The 27,259-nt window shown below is 42.6% G+C and overlaps 1 protein-coding gene across 4 annotated transcripts in view; it reads left to right on the top strand.

The window, feature by feature from the left end:
* The window catches only part of NEURL1 (neuralized E3 ubiquitin protein ligase 1), a 159,307-nt gene that overhangs the window by 78,013 nt on the left and 54,035 nt on the right, over window positions 1-27,259 (top strand). For all 4 annotated transcript variants that reach the window (XM_061458837.1, XM_061458840.1, XM_061458839.1 and 1 more), the window contains 2 exons: window positions 16,437-16,678; window positions 20,765-21,086. In XM_061458837.1, coding sequence (XP_061314821.1) covers window positions 16,437-16,678; window positions 20,765-21,086 — 564 coding nt within the window. The remainder of the gene's footprint in view (window positions 1-16,436; window positions 16,679-20,764; window positions 21,087-27,259) is intronic.

Below are 27,259 nucleotides of genomic sequence, written 5' to 3'. Positions count from 1 at the left end.
GTCACAGCTCTGGCGTAAATGCGATATGCGCTATTGGTTGGTTGCTGCTTTAAAGCAAAGATTTCCAGTAAACATCTTTTGCATGAGGAAAATGTCATTCTTTTGCTTTTTCCTGGTAAATCTAAATGCTAGAAAGCTGGGCAAATGGCAACTTGGTGGCAAGAGCACTGGGGGTATGGTTTTGGAATGAAATAAAGATTGGATTTTAGTTTGTGGCACAGATCAGGCTTTTAGTCAGCAGGCAGACAGAAATGTTTGGTTGGCTTTAGCTTTTGGGAGGTGAAGAAAGAAGGGAAAGGGCTTTTGAGGGGAGAGTTCTGGAAGCTACAACTTCAGCTCTGATCTGTCTATCTTTAATGTTCACTGACTCGACTAAAAGTACTTTAAATAAAACCTTACTTTTCTGTAGAGCTGCTGGAAGAGTGACTGGAGACATAAGGATTGTTAAGAATTGGCATTTTTCAAAGGCTGAAAAATAGCATTTTACAAAGAGACTGAGATTAACAAAGTGACTGAGATTAAAGAAGAAGTTCAAAGAAAAAAGTCACTCTGGAAGATAGAAGTATATGGGTGCCTATAATGTTCGGCAGTATCCCAGATCAAAATGACTTTTGTCTTTGCACAACAAATAGAATCAGATTATCAAATATAAAATAGTCTTAAGAATCTAATTCCTGTTACAAAGACATTATTGATGCTGTGAATTTCGTGCAATTTGGAAGACGAAAATTGCTTAATTTATCTTCTGGTTATCCTAAAGTAGTTCTGATTTTTTAATCTCCAAAGGGAAAGAGACCATCACTCATGCTGCTTGCTTGTTTTCTGATTCTGAGTGAAGCTATGTATTTAGAAATCATGCAAGTGTGGGAGTCCTGATCGGTGCAGGTCCATCTTGCATGGAGCTGGGGCTGCAGCATGGGAAGAGTTGCTGTCTTTCTGCTCTTAATCCCTGTTTCCACCACTGGCTTTGCAAAATTGGCTGAAGAGATCTTGATCAAGCAGCATTGGTATGACAAGGTTCCTGACTCCTTTCTGTCCAGCCCAAGGTTCTATTGCTTGAGCAAGAGTGAGTGATTCTACATATTGTCTCTGTATCTCATTGCCTGGATTTCAGGTGATTATTTGCTGTAAAATTATCTTCCTGTGCTTGGCCTATGCTATTCTGTGGATGGCTTCTAGCAGTCAGGCTTCGGTGGGAAAATAGGCAAGGCTGTCTTTGAGATGCAGTAGAAAATCTTGCATCATGTTAGAAATTAATTTCTGAAATGGAGATGCAGTGATTACAGCTCCCTGTATCCTTCCTAGGCAGATGTGCAATGGTGTTTATCGTACAAAGGATGAAACATTCTACCTGTTCCCATGGTAGGAAGGACAAAACGTAGAGAAATATCCTTCAAATGTTCTGTAAGTAAATTTGAAAGAGTGTTAAAGTCATTCATCCAAGAAATGACTGCAGTTCTTGCAATGCTCTTCACCAGAGATGTGATAACCTCAGCCATTTTGCTGGAAGATATTTCTGTCCCATTATCTGTAAAGTGACTACCACTTGTGAGTTATCCCACAGAGACCTTTCTGCTCTGAATCCCCATACAGCAAAGCTGCTCATGGGGACTCGATGTAGTACCTCATTTCAAACTGATTGCAGCTTCAGACTGACCAGTCTACAGGCAATTGCTCGAAGCAGATCAAGAAATCTTTAGCATATAGTAACTGGAATGTTTTAAGATTCATTGGTTATATATGCATGACAATACACACTTTCCATCTTCTTGTAATCTTGTGCTTTGGGAAATCTGTGCTTGAACCCTCAGGGACAGAATTTATCCATTTTGTTCTTTAGCATGTGGCAGAAGCTGTAGTCTTACGACACATATATGGCTGGTACTGCTGGCTCAGTTGAGGCAGGAGGAGGTATGTAGTATTGTGTGGGCAGCTGTAATAAAGGGTAAATATGGGCAAGTTACCTTAAATAACCCCAGTATTCCAGAGAAGTGATTTTGCAGTGCATCCTCTAGGAAAAAAATATTGCTTGATAGCAGTTTTGAATTTGCGCAACTTCAGTTTGACATATATTTTTTCCTCTACGTACTGTGTTCACAGCAGTAGGTTCAGATCATGCGTTGAGATCTGCTTTTGGGTGCAGAAAACTAATCAGGGGAATGTTTCATAGCCCAGAGGTCTGGATTTGAAGACTCCAGTTCAACAGCTGCATCTCTCTGTGGTGGCAGGAAGGAGCATCTGCCGGGGAGGCAGTGTGGTCCTTATTAAATTATAATATAAAGCTATGGCTTAGAGTATCAGGTTCAGTTATATACTTAAAAATAATGATAATACTAATCCAGTGGTTAGTCTTATCAAAAGAAATGCCTCTTAGCTGGACAAAGACTAAATTTTTCAAGCTACAAAGAGCAAGGAAAATGGATGAATTGGCATCCACACTTAATTGCTCCTTGCTCCTATGAAACAGTGTAGGTGTCTTTCCACCAAGAGAATAAAGCCCCCTGAGCCTTTAGGCTTGTTTCCTATTTGTGACAGAGCAGTCACGCTATGAATTTGGCGACATCAGGAACAGTGCTCTGAATTGCGTGACATCGAATTTCCTCCTCTTTCCACTCTTATCAATGCCCCAATATACAAAAATGCCCTTTTGCATGAATTTTCAAGCAGAGTGTTGTTTCTATTCCAGGCTGGCTCGCTTTCCTAGCATGTCTCTTCCTTCAGCTATTTAGAAATGCAATCATTTTTTATTTTCATGATATTCCTCCCAAGTCACATTACCCAACTTCAGTAAATGGTAAGTGGTCATCTGAGTCAGGAAGGATCAGGGCAGTATAAAGTTGCTGAAGACTGAATCATCGAGAAGTTTTCTTCTGCATAGCTTGCACACACTGATGTTAACACAATTTCCGAGCAAGGGGTGGCAAAGCTTCCTTGGCATCGTTTCATAGGAAACATTGGGTTAGCCTCTACAAAATGACTTGAGGAGTTGACTCTGTTACCCAAGTTGTAAGAAAATAATAATGAAAGTTTGTGAAGTTCTATAAGGGTTTGTAATTAGAAAGCTTTGAGCTTTGGCCTGAAGTGTATTTTTGCCTGTGCAAATCAGAGGACTGGAGTTACTGTGTTCTGTTACGGTAGCAGAAGAGGTGAGGAGACACCTCCTGCTGTCCTCTGGTGCAAGCATTGGCTGTGGGTATTGAGCAGCATATGTTCTGACAGATTCATTAAAATCAACTGAAATTCAGAGGAAGCATGCTATTGCTGACAAAGTTATCTTCTTCTTACTCCCATTTATTTGCTTATATAAGCAGTTCAGGGTAAGACATGTTTTCTGTCTTTGTGAGACTCAACATGAAGGGGTGGCTACCAGGTAGAATCACTTTTAAAGAAATAAAACATTTCTGTGTGCTCTTGTTCTCAGGAAATAAGGATTCAACAGCCTCAGTCTTTTACTGGCTGACCTGTTGAAGCAGCTGCTAAGGAAAACAAGTTCCTGTACGGACTACTCCAGCAGCTATTTATAGCAAAACATTAATTAATAACTTCATGGATCTGGCATGGGAATTCCTAGGAAGGGTGATGGAATAGTATTCATGCTGCTTCTTTGGAATAAGTGCCAGAGATGCTGTTTATCTTTATTAAAATACAGTGTAACTTTATGCCCTGACTGGCTGTTGAAGTTTGATGTCTTAATTCAATGGCCCAGGTTTAGATGCTGGTCTGCTAAAGAAACAGGGTTAACTACTGGTAGAGGGTGTTTAAACTGGTGCAAGCAATGTGCTTCAGAGCCAGACAAGAGTGGGAAAGTCGGTAATTTAGATTTCACTTGACTGTGAGACAGAAAGTGCAGATTAACGAAGGAATGCATGTGTGGATGGCCAAATTCTTGCGTAAAAGGAGATGTGTTGGCCTTTCTTCTGCTTTTGCCTCAGCAGTACTTAAACTATTTGCCTGGAAAAGAAATAGTATTTTAATGATGTAGTAGTTAACACTTCTAGTGCTACTGGAGACCTCTCTGGTTTGAGCAAAAGTTCTTGGTTAGAATTTCTATTTGTGTAGTGAGAACTTGCTGGAGAGCAGGGCTGGTGTCCTGCGCTGGGTTGGCAGCTTTACTTCTGTGCTGCCATGCCAGCTTTACTTCTGTGCTGCCATGCCAGCTCTGCCAGGTAGGGTGGATGAAGGTAGTTAAGTGTAGAGTTCCGGTGCTTTAATCCCAGCAGTGCACCTGAAAAAATGCCATTTTGATGTCAAACTCTGTAACCTCGCTTAGTGCCAGTGCAAATTACTTTGCAGGAATACATTACAGATTAACTAGTGGGTACTACCAAAATAAATCCATCTGATTGGATTTTTACGCCTGGGGGGCCTTGTATAATCAGTAGGACCTGGTTTGTTTCAGGAGAGTGGTGGTGGGATTTTTAGTTTGTCTTTTTAGTTTTTCAAAATAAGAAGATATGAAGAGTGTCTGTGTTGAGGAAACCAAATCAGCAGAGTGCAAGAGATCCTAAGCGAGGGAGAAACGTGCTGTTTAAGATGAGGTCAGTGAAGGAAGTGAAACACTTGAAAGAGGGAAGTGGCTGACAAACTTTAGCACTGGTGACAAGAGAGGAGGAAGATGAGGAAGATGTTTTGGAGAGGAAGGAATAGCAAAGCAAGCAGAGGAGAAGGTTGTGTGTTCGTGTGAGTTTTCCTCAAAGAGAAATGGGCACAGGGAGAGATGAGAGAACCGAAAAGAGGAATTCAGGCAATTACATGGTTCCTATAATTCTGAAACATTAAAGAGGATGTTAAACATGGCCAAATAGTAAAGGCAGTAGTAGTTTCACCTGCTCTAATAACCCTACACTTTAAGGATTTATTTGCTGCCAAATATAATCAGGAAAAAAGCCACTGGAATCAGCATCTTTTGGGTGTAGTCACTGTGTGGCAAAACTAGAATTCCAGGTGCAGTTTTCATTGTCAATAAGAAATTTCATATTCCATTTCACAATGGCATAAGCCTTGCAGCCAGGAGACCCTCAGCAGGTGTATGTTTAAAGGGCTTTAAGACTGCTTTTGGACTTTATATTGAATGAAAATCTTTGATATTTGGGTAACTGGTGTGGTTGGAAATAGTTTGGGGACTGTACTGACTAACAGCACTGAAAGGAGGGAGTGTAAGCCTTTGGTCAGAGTACTGCTTGGGCCCTAGAAAAATAATCACTACATCTCAGAAGTGTTTGTTAAGTTTTAAATACGGATGGGAGTAAGGAGATGCTTCTGGTAGGCATGCTCTCAAGAGGCCCTGCAAGGAGCAATAGCAGGGGACCTCAAGAGGAAGCATGTGAAACAAGTATGACTTGAGCACTGCGTTTTCAAACAAGACTACACACAAAATGACTCAACTTTACAGTACCTCAAAGTGACTGTAATGGATGGTTTGTATTAGGAAAAAGAGCACACTCCAAGTGTAAATGTCATGCATGATAAAAGAAAAACTGCTTCCTGAGATTCTTTAGAAATAGTATTACAGCATCAAACTTCATGGTTTGTCGTGCTGAATGAAAAACATAATCTACACTGTCCAGCTACAGGCTCTGGGATGCACATCCTGACCCATCCACACGCTAAATTAAAGTGAGAGCATACACATGTGACATTCACAATAAATTCAAGCAGCAAAAGGCAGAAGAGGCAATAAAGCCACTGGAGATATCACAACTGCAGTCCAAAGTTGTCAGCAATGTTTCTGAGCTGAAATGTTATGCCGTACTAACATGCTCTGCTGTAAAGCAAGAGCACATCAGGGCTGTGTTGGCCATAGCTGTGCTGTGCACAAGGACACATACTTGAGAAGGCACAAAGCATGTGTGGTGCTAAATCCTCAGTGTGGCTGAGCCCTGAGCAAGGAGCTCTCTGAACTCTTGAGGAAGGAGCTCTTTGAACTCTTGAGGAAGGAGCTCTTTGCTGTTCACTGTGATCTAAGCTCACCTAGTATGCTGGTCTCTAAACCTTTCATGGCTTTGAGGACTGATGGTATTTGAGGGTTAAATCACTATAATCTCAGGGGTATTTCAGTTAGTACAACTCTAGAGTTTGCTCTGAGATGAATGTGCTGTCCTGTCTTGGGGTGTTTTCCAGGCTCTTTCTAGAGGTATCCCTTTAGCAATCTTTGCTCTCTTCTCGAGAGCTATGAACCGAGCCTGCTCATAATACTTACAAATACTGTCTCTGTAAGATGATCCTGCTTTCTGTTCTATGTTGGAGAGCCTGCACTATTCCATGGTCTTACTGTTCGCTTGCCTTATTCTGGGAACACATGGCAGAGCCAAAATTTTTTGGAGAGAGTGAGGCAGGATGGTGTCTCCAGCCTGGAACTTTAGTCTTTCTTGATGAGAGTTGGTCTCTGATTAGGGAGCTGTGCTAAACAATACACGTAGGATGTGGGAGGTCAGAAGCAGCAGAAGATTTTGGGCCACTGTGTCCTGCATCTCATGCACTGGGATGAATGGTAGAGCAGTGGGAGAGTGTGCTCCAGTTAATGATCCAGTTGAGAAGCATAATTCAGAGATGCTCTTCATTACCCTCTTATGACCCTATCTTTTTCCACTGGTGACGGAGTATAAAGAATAGCATCCTAATTTAGCTCATGCTATTGTAAATATGCAGTGTGAGCAGGCTGCTGTGGGCCCAATTCAGTGTCTTGAGTCTAGAGGTACATCTTTGATTTTACACAGGTATAACTCAAAGCTAATTCAAGAGCTTGAGTTCAGAACCACAGCTTCTCTAGCTCATATTTTCTTTGCATGGCTTTGTCAATAGGCTCCTCCATTTTCTACCATCTTTTGGATTTTGGTTCTACAAGTCCATTTGCTTGTGTCTACCACTCTTATGTTTGCTTTTTTTCCTGCTCTCCATTGCTCCCGCCTTCCTTCTTGTCCTGACAAACATCTAAAGCTTAACCCTGACAGGTTACTTCAGTTTCTGGTGAGATCTCAATATTCAGACTTCCAAGCTGTCACACTGTACATGGAAAATGTGCCCAGGATAGACTTTCCATTAAACTGTATTTAAATTGGAAGAGAATGCTGGCACCTCTGCAAGTATTCCAGAATTAGATCCCAAAATACTGAGGCTAGTTAATCTTTTGGAAGAACAAAAAAACTCTTACTGATTTATATTTAGCAGAGGGAATGCATTTTAAAAACAGTGTCTATATGAGGCCCCTAGAAGAAAACATCTTTTACATTGATTTGTAGAGCATGGAAATACTATGTGGCCATAAAATATTTGCTCTCGGGCTCTATGTAGCTACTTTTTTGCAGTGTGAACTGTCATGAACTTTCTGAGAGTGGCTGCTCTGCTGTCTGTGGGCTGGTCAGGGAAACGTGGCTACCTCTGGGGCAGCAGTTTAGCTGTTCATCACAGCTGTGCCCGGTATGGCAGGAGGGGAACTAAAAAAGCAGTGTAGAGTGGAAATACTTGACTTGTAAAGATAAAGCTTTGGTTCAAAACTGATGCAAGGTTTGTACTTGTACTGTACCCTGGGACCTCTCTAGCTTAGGTGCCTGCCTCTGTCAGGGGTTGAGGGGATGTGCTATCTGGGGAGAGCACACGTGGAGCCACCGTTTTGCTTCCTGGCAGACCTTCAGGAGGATGTGGGTGAGGGCAGAACCTGAACTTGACCTCTGTGTGTGCTCATACAAGGTTAGAGAGAGGAGCAGAGGTGCTGTTGGCCCTAATCTCAGCAGCACTGGTCGTAGTTACATGTCTACAATAACTAGTTAGGCTTAGTTTACACTACATTAACTCTGTGATGTTAATATAGGTGTAAAATGCTCTGTAAATAGTTCTGATCTACACTAAGAATAGTAACTAACTGGAATTCGGTAGATGGGAGAGTTCACTGGCTTGTCCAAAGTGGACAGTGGAAAAGGAGCTATGGCAGGGAACTGATTCATTAATACAGAGAAGCAAATTAACTCATAAAGTATACATAATCTTATGGCCAACAGTGTACCAGTTTACCTTTGAGAAGATAAGGATTATCAAGAGGAGGTAGCATGGAAAGTTTGGGTTTTTTTAATTCAATTTTAATTTTGTGCCACCATCTGCAGCATGGACAGATCAGCCACCACCTTGGGCAAGCTGTTCCTCCTCCTTTTGAATCATCAGATATTAGCAAAGGAGAAGATTCCCAAACGGCACATTTGGAAGAGAAAGATAAACAGAATTTTTAAAACATCCCTAAATCTTGAACAGAACTGGACTCAGTCTTGCTTTCTTTTGTTAGAATACATAAATATGTTTTTACATTTCTCGTTAGTCTGCTGACAGACCTGACCTGATCACTGCAGCAGAAACACTCTAAATCAAGAAAGGGATCTTGGATGCTTCCAGAGCACCATTTTTTACTTTGATCTTCTCATTTTCTACTTACAACTTCTAACCTATGATGCCTTAGTAATAATAATAAAGATGCACCAAGATGAAAAGAGAATAAGGTCAGAAGTGTATCGCTGCTCTCAAAAATAACTAATTATATGGCACAGACAAGTCCCTCTGCCTGTAGGTCAGAGCTGGTAGAAGATGGTGTGGGGAGAAGAAGCTGTTGCTGATGGAGGGATCTCAGTCTCCTTTATATGGCCTTGGCTGCACCCTGGGGGACATGGCTCCTGGGGAATTCATCCTGCTGCTGCCCAGCATCTTTCTGGGGGCCTGCTCACCCCCTCTCTCCTTACTCAGCAGACAGGAGCATATGGCTGCTTACTTACGCTCTTGCTGTTCTTATGAGCTTAGTGGACTTGTGACCCACAGGGGCTCAGGGGGGATTGGCACAGCGACAGGGTGAGGCAGGAGCCTGCAAAAGATGTTCTGCACCCAGGAGAAGTGGAGCAGTGCCAGAGATCTGGTGGCCGTCCTCTGTGGCGTGCTACGTCAGTGACTGAATTGCTGTGAATGATTGCGAGAGGTGCTGAGTAAACAGGACCTAATTAGAGACCAATGAGACGGCATCATTGCTGAAGATGTGAAGTTAAAAAATTTATTTATAAGGGGAAGGGGTTTCTTCTCAACAGCCTTATGTGCACATAGAAATACATATTCACACACCTCTCTTCTGAGGTCATCTTTTCTTCACAGAGAAAAAGGGCCTGATCAGCCACCTTCATGGTGCTGGGTATTTTCAACTGCTTGCAGTGCTGTCAGATGAATTGCTTCTCCTGGAGTTGGTGTGTGTGAGGGTTTGCATCCCCTCCTCAGTCCTGCCCTGCTGTTCTCTCCTCCTGCCTCTCCTGCATTTCAGGAGTCTTCCTCACCTTCCTTCCCATATCTGGCAGAGTCTCCTCTAGGTTCTGCCCAGGAGCAACTTCTCACCTCTTTCTGTGTAATTTCAGCCATATCTTTCCTACAGTCAATGAACAGATTCACCTCTCCTCTGTTGTGCTTTAATCTCCTTTGGCCAACCTAAATTTTTGCTTTGGGTTGTTTGTTTTTTTTTCTTTGTAATAAAATATTACAGGCAACTCTGGCTTAATGTAACTGCAGCAGAGTTCTGATTCTCCTGTCACTCCTCAGCTTGTTCACCTTCTTTTTTCAAGCTTTATAAAGATTGCCACCATCCTGATTCTTACTAATGCCTGTAGTGTCAGCATTCTCTTCAAGCCTTCGTAAAGCCTCACATCTAAGTCCATGTGTTCAGCTGAGGTTGCTAAAAAAGCCCCACACCCAGGTAACTCCCTGGCACTCCTGTGGAGGTTATTGGCTCTGCATGAGGAGCTGCTGTTGAACAGGACACATCTCTGCTCCACAGCTGCTGCACTGCACATGATGGAGGGCAAATGCTGCTGAGCAGGGGCAGAGGAAATGGCAGTCTCTGTTTCAGCCCATCCTCCTAAACCCACTCAAATACATCACTGTCCTGAGTCTTGCAGATTCTGCCTGCATCTGTCCCACCTTCAGGACATAGCTTTTCCCCTTTTCTTTCTAAAAGCCTTGGTCTTCTCTCTTCTGCTCTTGACTGAGTCTTGCCACACTTGTACTTATTCCAGATTTCTGCTGGAATTATAAACAAATATTAAACACCCTCTGCCCTTACTGTCACTTTTTGCATCTCTTTCATCAATTTTATTTTTCTCTATGAAATTGCAAATCAGCTTCTTCACTTTGAAAGCTCCTCACAAACTAAAAACTCCCTACCACCCACCAGTCAGGTTTGACAGATGGATCCATTGTGGATCAAATCATTTCTATTGCCTGGTTTTTGTACTGAGGGGATTTCTAATAGGTGTCTATAAAGCCACCCCTGTTGTCTTTCGGATCTGCTGCTTTAAACACAGCTTTTCTCTTTGGGCTAATAAAAGAAAAGCACAACTTCAAGCCCCACCCTGGCGGGTATTATCTCCTTTCATGTGCATGTGGTCTGTCTGCACCTGCCTCTTGTCTTGCAGTTTGCGATTTAAATGGAAAATCTTACACTACGTGTGAACCTACCCCCTTGATGCATCTTGTCACTGCTAAAATAGCGCAGATGAAAATAAGTTATGTTTTGGCTTTGACTTGGAGTGTTGGATGGGAGTGCTAGATCTGACCTGCTGGCTGAGATCCACCTTGTAGGTATGTCCTTAATTCACTAAAGGTTAACCCAAGATGTTCCATAATTTCATTTCTGGATTTAGTGCTCCAGAATTAACACTTTGTATTTCTATCATTGAGTGGTCTCCAGCACCTGCAAAGTGGTAGTCAGTCTTTGCGGAAGAGAAAAGCTTTTTTTTTTTGCCTCCTGGTCATCTTTTAATGCCAAGATGAGAAGTTGACTGTGGTGACAGCAATCTGATAAGGTCGTTGCCATCGTAACAGGCGCAGGAAGAGTTGGATATAGACTGGAGATGGATGATTACTTATTCGTTCAAGAATAGCAGACATTTTTAAAGGCAGTGAAGAAACCCTTGTTTTTAATTTGCATTAATTTATGGTTCTCTTTCTTCTGTGCACATGCCCTGGGTCAGGCTGCATGTGAGAAAACAAGGTTAGCAACCCTTTTTCAGTTTCCACTGGTGTTAAGCTAATATTTATTTTTAGTAAACTGTATCTTGTAATGTGCTTTTAAGAATCCATTTGCAAAGCCTAGCACAACAAATTCATCATGGTTTTCGTCTTCTGAACTTTATTAACAAATGTGAAGGATCAGTTTAACAAAATATGCCGTATTTCACTGATAATTCTTCAGAGTATGGGACCATCTCAGAAAGCAATAAGGCTTATAGGCGTTCATCTCACAGTTGAAGTATTTTTCGTCCCTGTGCTGCTAGTAACCATCCAGCTTTGGAAAGGCTGTGGAGGTACTCTTTCAGGGCTAGAGCTTTTCTGTCCCACCCTGTGTGCATCCTTGGGATAAGGTCTCCCTTGTGTTCCTCACGTCTACACATGGTTTCTTTTTCTTCCTTCTCAGAATCCTTCCCTTTAAATGCTTATACAGTAAGGCCACTTGCCAGGTAAAGCACTCTCTGTCACCTTCTTTTGGTAACGTAATGATTTTGAAACCCTTTTCTGCTTTCATAGTGTGGTGCTCTGCCCTGTCCACTCTATTCACTGTCACTATCCTGCAGAACAGCCACCTTTGTCACTAGCTCCAAACTTCTCCTCTCCTTCTCCCCAGGGTGGACAGGGATTTGTCGTTCCCACTTGCAACTGTGTGTTAGTCCCTGGGCTCTGTTTTGAAGTCATCTTTTCTATTTCTTTCAATTCTGAATGCCACTTACTCCAAATGCTCCAAGAAGTTCATCTTAAATACCTTGCAGTTGCTTTTCAGTCTGAAATGAGTTTTGACAGCATTTTGATTGTGCTGAGATTTTTTCAACTGGAAAAAGTGCATTTAGAAAAACTTAAATCCTGTCGTTTCTTGCACCACTGAAGAAATCCCAAGCCTTTAAGATTATGCGTGTATTTGCAGAGAATGGATACTTCTGGTGAAAACCCCTAACAGGCTTTGGGGTACATTTTGCTACATTGAGAACATCCAGTCCTGCCTTCTATATAGTATGTGGATGTTGCTCAGGCTTTGAGATCCAGAAGACCAGGGACATCTAATGCACATGGAGGGGGAAGTGCAGCTCCTTTGAAGCAATATTCTGCTTTCTCAAACAGGGCCACAAAAAGGATGTGCTTATGTGTGGGACACTGAAGGCTGAGTGGTTCAGACTGTGGTTCATGTTAACATCTCCTTCATCTTGGTTTACTAAAGGTTTCAGAAGATCCAGCCCACATGTCTGTGGCTCAGGGGAGCAAGTGGTACATTACCACTTTTGCCACTCTCTTGGCAGGGCTCATGGTATTAGGGGCAGGTTGTGTTTGGGGTTCAAAGCCAGTACTGACAGAAATGGTTCAAACAGCATCTATTATTGGGCATGAATTGAAAACTGATGTCTCTCCAATCTTCCAAGTGAGCAGATGGCGTTTTATGTGACCTCCAACATGAAACTTGGAAAGCTATACTGGGTCCATGGTGCATCTCTAGATTTGTAACCTTTTGACACAGAAGCTGTTTGCAAACAGGCATGATTTTCCTGTTGTGACTTTTGTCATGAGATACCAGTCTGCATAGTCATGGCATGTTGTTACAACTCCTGCTTGTTGGGGGGAAGTTGTGTTATACTGTGGAATGGGAAACTTTCAGTGTGCCTGAACATGCTGTCATATTTCAGACTTCTTTCAGATACTTAATTGTTTACAATTTTTATTTCAAGCAGTTGCTTCATCTTTGCTGGGTGACTGGTAAGTCAGGTTGTGATAGAGGAGGAGTCTTGGGACAGGCTCTCGGTTAATGAAGTCTTGCACGGTTGCTGTGAAATCAGGAGGACTTTTGATTCTTTTTGCCAGCCAAAACTCTGGGTTTGTGAGTTTCACTCAAAAAAAGTAATTGAAACCTACAGCAAGGGCTCCAGCTGTAGTGTACCAGTATCGCTGGTAGCAAAGGCTGAGGATGTCAAAATGCGTAGTAGTGTAAACAAGGGATGGGAGAAGGCTGGAGTCCAGGTCCAGCCAGTGAGAACAAAAACTTTAAGCAGATGATTTATTTTATTTTTAGCCAGCCAAGTAAGGAAAGCAATTTATCTCACCAGCTCATGTTGCTAAAGCACCCCTTTCCTTGTCTAAGTCCAGTGTTAGGTGTTGCCATCTGAAGTTACATGGTGTCTCCTCCTTTTGGAGTGGACATGCTGCCCTGAAGAAGTTGAGCAAAGGCCTTTGTATTTGACCCATTGCTTTAACATCTCCAAGTACTTGTAAAGTACAAAACTCATTATTAAATAGTTGTCCATTTTTAAAATGAAGACTTTTTCTGGTCCTTTCCTGAGCGTGTTCATCATGTAAGAGTCATTGCTGTGTAAGGGTATTTGGGAGAACGAAGGAGATCTTCTCTCCATTTGCATTATCCATGGATAATGATGGAAGCTGATCCTGGGGTGTTTCTTCTATTCCCATAGAGCATGATGGCCCTGCTTTTCAGCTGTCTTCATGGGGGGCACTCACCCTGCAGATGCTGGTCTGGCATGGGTTTGACTCATTCTCACTTAGCAGTGCTGGACCATCACAGCAAATAAGCATTCCTTTGGCATCCTTCCCGTGGGGCCAGGCAGGACCCTACAGCTCCAAAATGCTGCTCCAGCAGATGCTCTGGACATACACTGTTGTTATCAGAGCCTGTTTTGGAAGCTGTGGGAAGCTTTTGTAACTCCATTACTGCATTTTAAAAGGGCACAATGGCCTGTGGAGAGGTGCAACAGCTACTATCACAGCCAAGTTATCTGGTAAAATTAGACCACTGAGATTTGCAATCAGGTTAAAATGTGTGTGCCTTTGCACTGCACAAGTTTGCTTTGGTGAGTGACTGCCAGCAAAAAGTTTGAGCTACAAAATTCAGGTCTGGATGTAAAGATGGCATGAAATTAATGTATAGTCACTGGTAGCTTCTTCCCTTTCACATAATATGCACTCTATCAAAAATATGTTGAATAAAACAAGACTGGAAATTACTAGTGAAAGAGTTTTTCTCTATGGGGCGCTTGACTTTAAATTATCTCAGACAGTTGAATATATCCTTCAATATGCAATATGTTTCAGAAATCATTGTGACCTCATATATATCTTAGAGAAGGTGAAAAATTTGGGAATGGAAGTTTCTATGCTTGATGTTTATTTTCAGTTAGTCTACCTATAAAAAGGGGTATAGCAGAAACGGAGAGACAGCTAAGAGATGAGCAATGAGGAGATCCAGTGGCCTGAAAAATTTCTGCTAAAAGAGAAACTGGGATGATTTGCTTTGACCGTCTGTCAGCAGTCTCGTCCCTACAGACCAGCCAGACCCACTGGGGAAGGTGGAGTGGAGAAAGATTAAGTCAGCCGCTCTTGCTGGCTCTGACTCATAACCGTTTGTGATGATGAGCAGCATCATGTTTGCAATGATAAAGGAAGTATTTCTTTGCAAAATGCCATTAAGCCTGAGGAATTCATTGGCAAGGTGTTGCTAAAGATGAGGGCTTAGTGTGGTGATAGTAGAAAACATATCTGGTTTGGAAAAAAGCTAGTGATACTGGAAGGGATTCAATCTTACACGCATAACAGAATCATAGAACTGACTAGGTTGGAAAAGACCTTTAAGATCATCAAGTCAAATTTTCTGTTCTTTGGGGCATAAGACAGGCTCCAATTAAACACGTCTTAGGAAGTTACCTCAGAAAGTTCTATCTGCAGGGCTGCTGCAGCTTGTGTTGTCTTCTGACCACCTGGTCTGGGGTGTGGGGAGAGGCAGGATACACTGCCCCATGTCAGTAGCATGACCAAAGGGAAAAGGTCAGACTCACGCGAGCTACTCCATCCTGACCTTCCCTTCACCATGTCAAGCTCCTTATTTCTTCTCCTGTGTGTGGTGGGAGCAGGCGAAGGAAGATGACTTACATTCCACAAGATTTTTAGCGTCAAATAGCTCCCAGTGGGTTCCTCTCTCCCTTAAAACCATTAATGAAAGCATTTAAAAGTAACAGCCCTGTTTGTCTAGCCTTGCTGCTCTGTTCTGAAGTGATAATACTGTTGCTGAAAATGGGAGCTAAAACCAGCAAGGAGATGAGAAGGCTGAAGTGACTGATGCTGAAGCTGAATTAAAAAGTTCTCTTCAAAAACCAGGATATTCTGTTGGTAGTTATTCAGGCTCACCCTATTGATGTGCCATTACAACTTCATGTAGCTACAAGCTAAAACTACCCCAAAGGCTTGGAGGAGTAAGTCCAGGCTTTTTATTACAAAGAATTACATTAGAGGTGTCAGCATTATTTTATAGTAGTTATATGAAGACGTAACTGTCAGCAAATAATTTGCATGAAGAACGCACATAATTAATTTCTATAGTTTGTATGTTTGAGGAATAGATGTTTATAACCATACTGTTTAGTCATGCATCTTTACAGCACAAATTGGCACATTGTTAAGGTCATACTTACTTTTGTTGCATTCTTGAGTCTATTGCTGAATAATCCTTTATTCTGTTGATACTCTGTTTCCAAATCTATGAGTATGTCCTCCCAAACGTATGTGCATAATATAGTGTGTATATGCACACAAGGAAAAGGAAGCAGACAACTTGCATTTGGTATAATGATTGTTTTGTGCTTGAAGTGCTGCGGGCTCTCTACTGAAAAGAAACTCTGCATCCATTTGTTCATGAACAAAGCTGCGCATTGACTGTTTGTGTAGGGCCTTGGTTAGAGAAAGATGTAATCTCCTCTCTGCCTCATAGCCTTTCTCCCACTTCTCTTTCCTCACCATAATTATAGTGTGCTGATCAATACCTTCATGACAAGTGGGAACTCAGCTGAGGTTCCCATCTATGGAGGAGAGAGGAAAATGGATGGTGGTTGGTGGAGGGATCCAGGTGGGTTATTGCTGAGTGGTGTTTGAGTATAAATAAGCAATGTATGTGCCTGAGCTGGCACTTAGCATGGGCGGATAGGACAGCATCCAAAGACACACGGAGGCAAGGATCAATGGAGGTGCTGTTGCAAAGGAGGAGTGAGATAAAAGGTCAAGTTGTGTGGGATTCCTTAGAAGTGGAAGATTTCTCCCAAAGTGTGACAACTTTGATACAGCAGCTTCACATGTGCTTTGCTCCAGTTTTGGAACCAATTCTTCCTTCTTTTCCAATGTGTGGCCTCATGATGGCCTGTGATTTCAGTCCTGGGCTGTGATCTCCATGTTGTGCTCTATACAGATGGGAGCATTTTGTATCCTTGTAGCCTTTTATTATTCCAGATGCTCTAGAAACCCACAGTAACACACAAAGTAGGGATTTGACTGACTTTTATCTTTATCTGTAGCTTCCCTCTGAAGTACTCCTGCTTATTTTTGCGCTGAAAATTTTGTCTACTCAAAGCAGATGTGAAACCCTTTTTTCCTCGTTCTCCTTTCAGATTCCATAGGTGGGTCATTTTCAACTTCCTCCCACCGATGCCACCACAAGCAGAAGCACTGTCTCCCCATCCCGCAGTGTGGAGCTCTGTCCATCAGCCCTCTGCTTTTCCATCCTCACACAAAGGGATCCCAGATCATCATGGACACGACACAGAAGGCAGTGAAGCGCCAGGCTAGCTTCTGCAACGCCATTACCTTCAGCAACAGGCCCATTGTTATTTATGAACAAGTCAGGCTTAAGGTGAGTAAATGATACCTCTCCTCATTGCCATGGAAGCTGCTGTGAATAGATGTTGGGCTTTGGTGCTTGTACCAGATGTTTAGCCCTTCATCGAAAAGCATAATAGGCTGATCTTGGCCTTAAAGATCTGTGGTCTTTGTTGATACTTTTGCTTTGGTCACCATAGTTTTTGAAGTCATTGGTACAGACTGCTGTAGAAACTGGGGACTAAAGTGAAATCCATACTCTGAAAGAGTTTATCTTGACGTTTGAAAAGAAACAGCAGATTAAGATTGCATGGAAAACAGCAAGAAAAAAGGGTTGTATTGCTCATTTGGAAATACTGCAGCCTCAGAATCTCTCTAGCCAGTGTGTCCTCTAGGCTTTGCATGAATGGGCTGAGGTGAGGTGAGTAGTTATGCATTCAGTTCCACAACAAGCCCTTTTCTTCCTGTAAACAAGGCAAACAGTGAGGGCTGGTCTCATGGAGGTGGAAGTCAGCCTCTCCAAAGCCGAAAGATAAGAGGTGAAAGGGACCTGGAAGTGAAGGTGCTTGCTCATAGGCTTAGCAGGGAAGGTAAGAGGGTTTGGCTGAAAGGATGAAAGAGGCAGTCAGTTCTGTCACAGTTGTCATCTTAGTTGCAAGAAAAGTATCTTTCTAGGAGGTCTGCTGACTGCTTTGTTGAATCAGTCCACTGATAGCATTAAGGTCAGAAGAGAGAACATTGCAGGCATCACATTTTTCTTGCTGGCAGAGGCGGATTTCACTTCCTTTGTGTCTGTGGTAACCAGGAGGATGGAGTTAGCACCCCTTGTGCTGCAGTTGGCATGGAAAGTTCAGCTCCTTTAAGACAGCATGACAACTTCCCAGTGAAGAAATTCATCAGTCCTCTTAGGAACTGAAACACTTTTTAGGAGGTTGGGGCACTTCAAACTTAATCCACAGATACTTTCTGATCTTTATGCCCTCTAGTTTGTGGGACTGCATTTTTCTGTTCATAGCTGATTTCATGCCTTTCATTGGCACAAAGTAAGTTGTCATCTTTGGCAACTTTAGTTGAAAGATCGGCTTGCAAATCCTTCATTTATGCACAAGGAGTTTTCCAGGAGGTTTAGCTGCATGTATCTCGTGAGTCTGGGACCTACAGCAGTGAATCAGCCTTCCCTGCCTCTTCTCTTACGGCCAGCAAAGGAGCAAGAAATGAGGAAGATGCCTCCTTTTGAAAATATACAGCGATATCAGGCTTGGGCCCATAGATAGAAAATACCTCCTACAGGTTTATGTTTCCTGTGGAGCTCTTGCTACTTCTATTCAGCCTAGAAACCCAGCAGGACTCACTCACATTGCCTAGTGGGATTTTTTTCCATGTTGGCCAGAAGTCTGGACAAACAACCACAGAAAATTATTTGGGTGGAGATGAAAGCAGTGTTTCATTTTTGAAAACACCATCGAAGATTTGAGTGGGTTTAGTGGTTTAGGCAGGGATTCAGGGTTATTTCTTCTTCGTTCTGAAACAGGCTAACTCTGGAAACTTGCACTTGTTTATTACTGTATATTTTAGGATTTTAGCTTGTATCTAATATATGTGAAAAATACACACGCAAATCTGCACAAGGGATTTATCAGCAGAGCTCCTGTTGAGTCCAATAGGAAGGTCTCACAGGAGCAATAAATGGGCTTCAGCAAAACTTGTACTCTAGGGATGGGTGGAAATGTAAAAACATCTTGACTTTTCTGATAATTTCATCCTGCAATTGCCTTGCTATTGTGTGTGCCTGTGGAAAATGGCATCTGAAACCTTCTTACCAGCAAGACTAGCCAGGAACCCAGTCATTCAGGTCCTATAAAGTCTGAATTCCTTTTGGAAAACTAGAGGAAAGAAGTGAAGAGATTTCATTCTGTTTATTTGGTACTGTATCCCAGGTTTTATTCTGAGATTGCTTTGCGGCTTTGGGAATGCCATTAAGCTGCCAGATTTCCTTTCTTTGCCTCTAAGATATACATCCCAGTATGTTTTTTCCATGTAATTTAGGGAATGCTAGGGAGTGAGGTTGTCAAAAGTGGCATAAGGCAGTAAAGAGCAGAAGTCTGAATCTGTGGAAGCAGCCATAGCTTAGCAGTGTGGATGCAGATTCCCCTTCCCTTCTGGTACCCAGTAGACCTCCCAAGCTTTTCTGCTAGCAGTGGCTGTTGAAGAGAATTTAGTCCATCATTAACCATTGCCTTTTTTAGCAAAACTGTATACTCTTTGTCCAGTTATGTCTAATTCTTGGCAGGCTTTATACTAGATTTTAATTTGGATATTAGTTTGCCTGTGGTCAGGCTGTATTGAGAACTGTTTATAGGTGCTGATTAATACATGGAACATGTACAGCCTCAATTACCATATGAATATTTACTTCATGTGGCCTGTGATTGCTGTGAAGTATTGGCAAGAGGCTGTGAAAGAGTAAATTGTACAAATAACAATGAGGCCATATTTATCTCAGACCCAAAAGCTTTTAGGTCTTTCAGTAAATTTGCTGCAATAAATAAACCAGGCTTTTTCTTGGAGTGTGTGTGTATTCCCCATTTTGTCACATGCATGCCTCATGCATCCCCTTTCCACTGGGGACATGCATGATCCCACTCCATCCCTGGCTAGACATACAAAAGAGCAAATCTGCTTCAGTCCTTTTTAGTGCCACCCTCATGTCCATCCCACAGGCAAGACCTTCCCATGGTTCCTGGGACTGAGGTCAGTGCTCAAGTGTTTCATGTAAACAGTTTAGGTGCTTGGCTGGACTGAGTAGGGATAAAGAGCAGCATTGGCTTAACTGAGGAACTCTGTTGATGAATTTTTGCTGAAGCTCTGAGTTTTCTCCAATAGTTTAATTATAAATAGAAATCTCTAGGCTTTGAACAATATCTTTGTTGTGAGATCGTTGTGCCCCCAAGGGCACACGTTCCAGATTTACCTTGGAAAGGAACATGTGAAAGAAAAATGCAATATTTATAAATGTGACTAGAAGACAATTCAGAAGACCAGAGAAAATGTCTTGGCCAATCCCTTGGTGAAAACCTTGGGTTTCCAAATTAGGATAGAAGGGGCTGCTGCCATGCATCTGAGGACAAAATCCTACAATCCTGGCCAGTTCAGTCTTTGGCAATGCCACTCATCTGAGCCATTGCACATTGTCAGAGCAAGAAATTACAGTAAGGTAGCAAGTTTTGTGTGACATCTGGTAGGTGGTACCATCCATGTTTCTGGTCCTGTCCTGAGCCAAGAGTGAAATTGCTTGAGGCTGCCAATGTTCTGATGGAAGAGGGCTACCTCAAGTGCTCTCGTGTTTGCTTCAGATTCAGTGCGCAAACAGAAACACCATGTGCCAACTGTCATGCAAGAACTGTCCTGGCTCCAGATGACTATAACAGATGTTCCTGACCCCAGACCGGGGGGTGCAGGTGTGTGCAACGTATCTTGATAAATAGGTTTCTCCCCATCGTAAGACAACATCTATTGTTGCTTCCGAATTGTGTATTTAACATAGTTAAATACTTTAAATTGTGCTTTCCCACACACATGTTCTCTGCTGTGAGGCTGTGACTTCATCCAATCTGACAAGCTAAATGGGGTAAGACTATCTTTTAGTTGGCTGGGAAACCCAGAAAACCCCTGTAGTGGTGACTGTGCTTCTGGAGCGAGTGTTTTTCCCTCAGGTCACAAGAGATCCCATCATGTGAGCACTAGGGGGAAGGAGCTCTGCTGCTGCAGGTGCTGAGATGAAAGCTCTTATGGCCATTTTTGGCATATTTTGTGAGAGGATGATTCTTAGGCCGAAAGGAGTTACCCTAGAAATAGAAGTGAGTCATCATGCAGCTGTAATTACATTTCACCTCTCTGCATAGATTTGATTTTCCTTTTTTTTATGTACACTGCGTCCTAAGGGTGCAGCATTACTGCTTGCAACTGAAAAAGCTACAGCGGTGTTTAGTGGGTAAAATATTTCCTAAATCTAGAGGGCTCATCTGCACAGTGGCCATCTGTGCTCGATGACATAAACCTTGTAGTGTGTAAATGGATGTTCTAGTGCCAAATGCTGTTATTGTTGTTGTTATCTTTTCAGATCACTAAAAAGCAGTGCTGCTGGAGTGGGGCTCTTCGGCTTGGGTTTACTTCCAAGGATCCATCGAGGATTAACCCCGACACTTTGCCGAAGTATGCGTGCCCTGACTTGGTTTCCCAAAGTGGTTTTTGGGCCAAGGCTCTGCCAGAAGAGTTTGCAAATGAGGGAAACATCATAGCCTTCTGGGTGGACAAGAAGGGACGGGTTTTCTATCGGGTGAATGACTCCGCTGCGATGCTCTTCTTCAGTGGGGTGAGGACAGCAGAGCCTCTCTGGGCTTTGATCGATGTCTATGGACTCACCCGTGGAGTGCAGCTCTTAGGTGAGTACCTGGGACTAAACACACAGGGATGACGCTAACTCATCCCCATAGAAAGGCCAGCCTGATGCTGCCACCCCCCTTGCTGTGCTGGGACAGGAGCAGGGAAATAGCAGTTGATCTTCCCCAGAGCATCCCATGACCTCAGCCTGGATCATTGGGTGTTTGAAACAGCACATAAATATAACATGAGTGGGAGATGGGAAACAACCACTATAGTATAGCACTAGGAGCCATCTGTAGGTGGATTTCTGCTCAGAGATGTTGCTCTGCCAGAGCATAGTCTGGAGTGTGGCATATACCTTGCAAACTGTCTTTTTATCTCTTCTGCTGCTTTCCCTATGCCAAAAGGGGGAAATGCATTTTACATGTTATGGATAAATCCTTCCTGGATGGCACTGTTATGATTTTCTGTCTGGTTTAATGGGAAAATTTGAAACATTAATATCTTGCAAATTACCTGGGAGAAACTGTGGCTGGTTTTGCCTGGATGCATCTTTCACAGAGGAGTTAGGTTTGTCCTCTAGAGCCTGAAGGTTGGATAAACATTTGGGATTGGAGGATGAAGAGTGCTGAGTGCCTGTGTCTTCTGTCATCCTCAGCTGAAACTGAGATAGTTTGGCTTTCACAAGGACTCAATCAAGCCCCAAATGTGCAGGCTGTCGAGGTTTGGGCTATTTGAGTTTGTACATCTTAGCAGAACTGAAAAGAGTCTCCAAGAACCCAACTTAAGGTGCAGCTAGGTTGCTTGGGGGACTAGAGGTGTCAGCATGCAGCCTTAGAGTTGGATTTGCATTGTCACCAGGGGGGGAAACAACAGCTCTTCTCCATGTAGCAGTAGTTTCATGGCTCTTGTTTTCACTACGGAAAAGGTTAGATGGTACCTGGTCACCTTCATGAGCTGAAAGGCCTTCTGAAGATGAAATGATCTTGCTAGGCTGAGAGATCCTGGCTTTTTCCTGTCATGCAGCCTGTTGTTTAACTCTGTTAAAAAGAAATCTTCATGCTATTATCAAAAAATGTCGCGAAGCTTCTTTCTGACAGTTCTGCCTCCTTTCTGCATGTAGGAAAAAACATGGTGGCAGAACTGCCTGTAGCAACCTACATGGCAGGGAAGAGGATGTGGGCTCAGCAGTTGAAGAAAGAGGGCTGATCTCTTCTTGCTGCAAAAACTACTGGTCCGAGGTTGCACAAGACAGAGGAACTGAATTTGTCAGCAGCTTTCTGCTTTCATTTCGGAGCAGAAAGATTTATCTTCAGTTGTGAATCAGTGTGAATCAGAGCCACTAGGCAACTGTTTGTAGGCCAAGGTGGTGATATTTGAACTGGGATCTAGAATTTGAGCAAATATCACAATAAGGGGTCAGTTAGGAATAGCTTACAAATGACGCCAAGTCCTCTGGCTGTTCTTGCAAGATTTGGCACCTCTGGGCCTGATTAATGGCGGCCCATAACTCTGGATTATGTGTTTCTTTTCAAAATACATGAGAAAGTATTTCCTATCCATCATCCACCCCTGCATTGTCCTAGCATCTTCCACATCCCCTTTCACAAGGAAAATGTGACTCTTGCCAGCCACTGACTTGCCTCTCGTCTTACAGGCTCCGGACTCTCTGGTGGGTATAAAGTCCCTGAATAAAGCAGGCAGCTTCTGAATTTACACAGTTGGCGTGGAGCTCAAATATGTATTTATAGCTTGTTCCAGCAGTCTTCAGCAGGCTTTAAGCCTAGAAACTGTGCTGAAATGTCTTTGACTTGAGTCCTCTCTATCTTCATTCATTATTACACAGCACTAAAAGTCAGAGCAGGGAAATCATCGGCTGTGTTGCCTTTGGATTCTATAGGCATACCCACTGCAATGTTCTGCACTCCTGTTTTAGTGTAGCAGACCACACATATAGTACAGGACAACTTGCCAAAAACTCCCAGGACTTGACAAATGAATTTCATAGCTTAGCTACAAACATATGGTTGAATTCAGCCTGGTATGGCATGCAGGGCATCTGATGGAGGCTGGGTATGCTAGAGTAGTATGTTGAACAGAAGAGCCTAGTATTTCAGATTCCAGTTCAATGATTTATCTCCTCCCAACCCCAAACATGTTCCTTGTTCCTGAACTTCATTGTTTTCCAAATGACTGTAGGGTCGCAGGCTCATACTGCACCTCTGCATTGCCTCCATTTGCTTTTATGTGTATTTCACTCAAAAATCTCACCAAAAGCTTTACTATATCTTGTGGCAGTCTTTGTTTATTGCAGAATTATTCCCTCCCAACTCCCAAGAATGTAACTTCACTTCCAAAATCAGACTTGCCCAAAGGTGTGCAGCAGTTAAATCTTGTGTCACTGCAAGATCCCAGCTCTATAGGGAAACGCACAGTGTGCTTTTATGATCCCAAAAGTTACAACTTCAAAAATTTCATGTTTTTGTTTCACTTATCTGTGCTAGATGTGTCCCCAATAAAGCAGGGAAATGACCAAGTCTAGTGACATGATTCCTGTGTTACAGATAAAATAGAGACTTGAACAAAACAGGGTCCAAAGCCTTGGAAGCATTAAATGATTTGCCTGAGGCAAATCAGCAGTGTTACCTGATTCAGGGACGCCATCAGCCTTGTTGCCCAGCTCAGTCCGCCACATTCTCCATCAGGCATTGCATAACACTCTGGCACCACTAAATTGCGTCTGTAGATGAAAGAGAAACAGCTGGTTTGTACCTTAATTTTTCATTTCCTTCTGTTTATAGCTTTACCCATAGCATCAGCCTTACTAATAATTACCCATATGTCATTACTGCTGCCAGTACACAGGTTTATGTGGCTGTCGCAGATGTTCCTGGGTCCAGCTGCTTGACGTTCAGAAGCAAAGCCCTTTAAGCAACATCTTTGCCTGCTTGATTTTGTTCTGAAACAGGTAAAAGGGCTTGTGTGGTCCCCTGCATCTCAGCCAAGGGGAGCTCAGAACCAAGTTTGGACCATGTCTTGCTTGTTGCTACTGGAGTGAGTCAAAATGAGATACTGGCTTAAATCCACCTTGAAGGTGGCTTCAGCAGTGAGGGTCACAGTGCTAACATGCTTGGTCACAGGTGAGAGGCTGTTCTTTTCTCTCCTTGCCTCTACCCATGTTACAGAGATGAAAAGGCTTAAATTCACCCAGGAACCTGGTCTCCTCTGACCACAAGGTCTCAGCTGATTTCCTGCCATGGTGTAATGTCCTGCATGGGAGAGGTTATTGCAATTGAGTGCATGCATGTTCTGTGTTTTAGGGCATGAGTTTCAGCATAGATGCAGGCTTGTGTGACCTGTAAACATGCCCTTATACAGTGACTCTCCTGCTGACATGCTCAATTTGCAGGCAGGATGGTTTACAGCTCTGCTTCCCTTTTTGGGCAGCTAGTTTTGCACAAGTGCACTTTTACATTCCAGGGTAATTTAAAGTAGTATTTACTAGAAATGTGGCTTGTCCTTATGTTATCACTTCAACATACATGCATACTCATTCACACTTCAAAAAGAGTCCGAGAAAAATGGAATATAAGCAATCTGCTGCCTCACTGCCACAATAAAGCATCAAAAAAAGGACCAGCTGTTTAAATCTTGTGGTCTTCAGAGCCCTGAAGGAGGGATGGCAGCTCATGGGAACCAAATGGTGTCTCACATTAACCTGCTTTTTTCAAGCACTTGGCTAGTGAACCTGGCATAGTCTAAGAAATGTTCATGTGTGCTTTCTGTGGACTCATTGAAGGACAGCAAGGGTGCAGCTTTCCTCAGTGATGTGTACATTATGGTATATGTGTCTTTTCAGCATTTTCCTATAGCTTTTGGTGGGAAATTCCAGGTTTTCTTGTTGTGTGGTGCCTGTTTGAAAATTGCCCCACTGTTTTTGGCAGAAGCATTGCGGCACAGCATTGCAGAATGGTTAAGGTTGGACAAGACCTATGAAGATTGTCTACTTCTACCATCTAGTGTCTTGTCTTTCGAAGCACAACATGCTCTAAAAGTACAGAAAAATGGGACTGCAAAGAAACGATTTCAGCATACCCTTCTACCTACCCTGTATTTCCAGTGGGACAGTGAGGAGCTGTATATTCAGTTTCCTTAGTCCTGTTCATTACTAATATGGTCAACAGCCAAACCCCTTTACTGTTTATTACGCTGTTCACGCTTTCTTCCCATCCATCTGTATTTTCATTCATGTAGTATTTCAAAGTTATCTTGGTCTTTTACCAGCACAGATTTGGAAAACAAGGATAACTTTATTTAGATTGGAAAACTGAGAGGCACCTGTTGAAAGCAAAGCTTCACCACCTCTTGTAAATGACAAAAATGTGAAGACCTTGCAAACTGGGAAAAAAATTACATGCATCTACATTAAATGTGCATGTATTACATTTACTTGAATTAGAAACAGTATAAATATGTACTTTGCTCACAAATACATATAGATATCCTAGCAGAATTACCTGGCAGTGCTGTATATTATATTGGGTATTTGGAAAATCTTTCATTTCTCCAGTTCCCCTTCCTCACTTCTTACTCCTTCATGTTTGCAAAGCATAATAAGTCAAAATGTAAATTGGCCATGGGTGGAAATTTACTCATCTTGGTGTATATTTGACAAGGAAGTTTCACACTTCGTAGGAAAGAAGAAAACATGTTTTTCTTTCTTCATCCCTCTCAGTTCTTATGTAAATTGAATCTCGAGCTCTGGGGCATCTTTCGAGGAAACGTTAAATAAGCCTCAAATGAGGTGGATTTATGGGCAAATTTCAGGTGTGAATGGTATAAGACTGATGATAAATCTTATTTATCGCCCGCATCTGCAGTTTTACCATGTGGTTATTATAATTTTATTTTCCAAGTGCAAAACTCATTTTCCATTGCCCACGGGAATCCATTTCTGTTGTTATTCTGACACATGCAAATAAGCAGACTGATCTGCAGCGAATGCTTTGCACTAAACAAAATTGGATAATCAAAGATGACCGCAGTGTATTTTTATAGTCTATTGTTGAAAGTGGAAGCTGTAAACTATTTACCCTCTCTGTGGAAGTCTGTGACTATCTGATGAAAAAGAGTAATACATGTTTAAACAGAGCCCTACTTAATAAAGGCAAGATACACACGACCTGCAAACAGTCAGTTGTCCTTGTTTTTCTGTATCTCCTAAGGGGAAAGCAAATTCAAATTGTTCATAAAGTTTTACTGTCTGTAGCTGTTGTCTCTATGGCAGCTGCAGGAACTCTCTAACGCGGCTAAACATGAGAAACCAGTTTAATAAATAATTCATCTCTTGCCATTCCAATTAATCCCTGGTTTGCCTTAGCATCTCTAGAGGGATGTGATAGGTACCCGAAAGTTAGCTCACAGCCCAAAAGCAGCCCCTTGTTCTTGAAGGTCCGTCTGTCCTTTAGGTCTGTCTTCCTTACGATGATAAGGATGCTGGACGCAGCACTTTAAAGCAATCCAGAACTCGGCCATGGGAATGCAGCAGCTCCTTTTTTTTTTTTTTTACCCTTCTCTTTGTGTTTGATTGTAAACAGCAGAGAATTTGTGCCGAGGAGACTGGGTTGGCCTGCAGGGGAGGGCAGCATCTCCCCAGCACTTCCCCTGTTCCACTGCCCAAGCTGCCTGTGCTGGGGGGGTCAGGCTGTGCAGGTGAATGGCAAACACCAGTGAGATATCAAGTAAAACAAGGCTCTGAGGGATCAGCATTTCAGGCTTCACTGGGTCTTGATGAGGTATTGAATGACAAAATTGCACAGATGCTCTGTGCGTTACTTATATTTCATTGGTGGTGCTCACTGGTGAGCCTGTTGCTCTCACCTGAACCACCTTTGCCTTAGCAGGACTGCTTGTGGAGCTGAGGCATTGCTACAGGTGAAGAGAAAGGGCAAAATGTGGCACACAATGTGCCATTGGGCACATTATATCCACAAAATAACCGCATTGGTGTCAGGAGAGCCTGCAAGTGAGCCTGAATAGGAATAAATTTAAGAAGGATTAGTCTGGCTGTTATTGCCCAGCGTGAGGAAAATGAAGGCTGTAACAAAACAGAATAACCACTAGAAAAATAAATGTGCTTTATAAAGTTGCTTTTGTTCTGGTAGGCTGAAATATCATTTATAACACAGGCAATAAGGGCTATATAGTAATATTTTCCATGTTACCCATAAAA

Source organism: Pezoporus flaviventris, unplaced genomic scaffold, assembly GCF_033815535.1.
Source record: "Pezoporus flaviventris isolate CSIRO_AGI_PZ_B2104156 unplaced genomic scaffold, CSIRO_AGI_Pfla_v1 ptg000029l, whole genome shotgun sequence".
NCBI lineage: Eukaryota > Metazoa > Chordata > Aves > Psittaciformes > Psittacidae > Pezoporus > Pezoporus flaviventris.
Note: the sequence above shows the minus strand (reverse complement) of the source record. Positions and strands in the feature narration are given on the sequence as shown.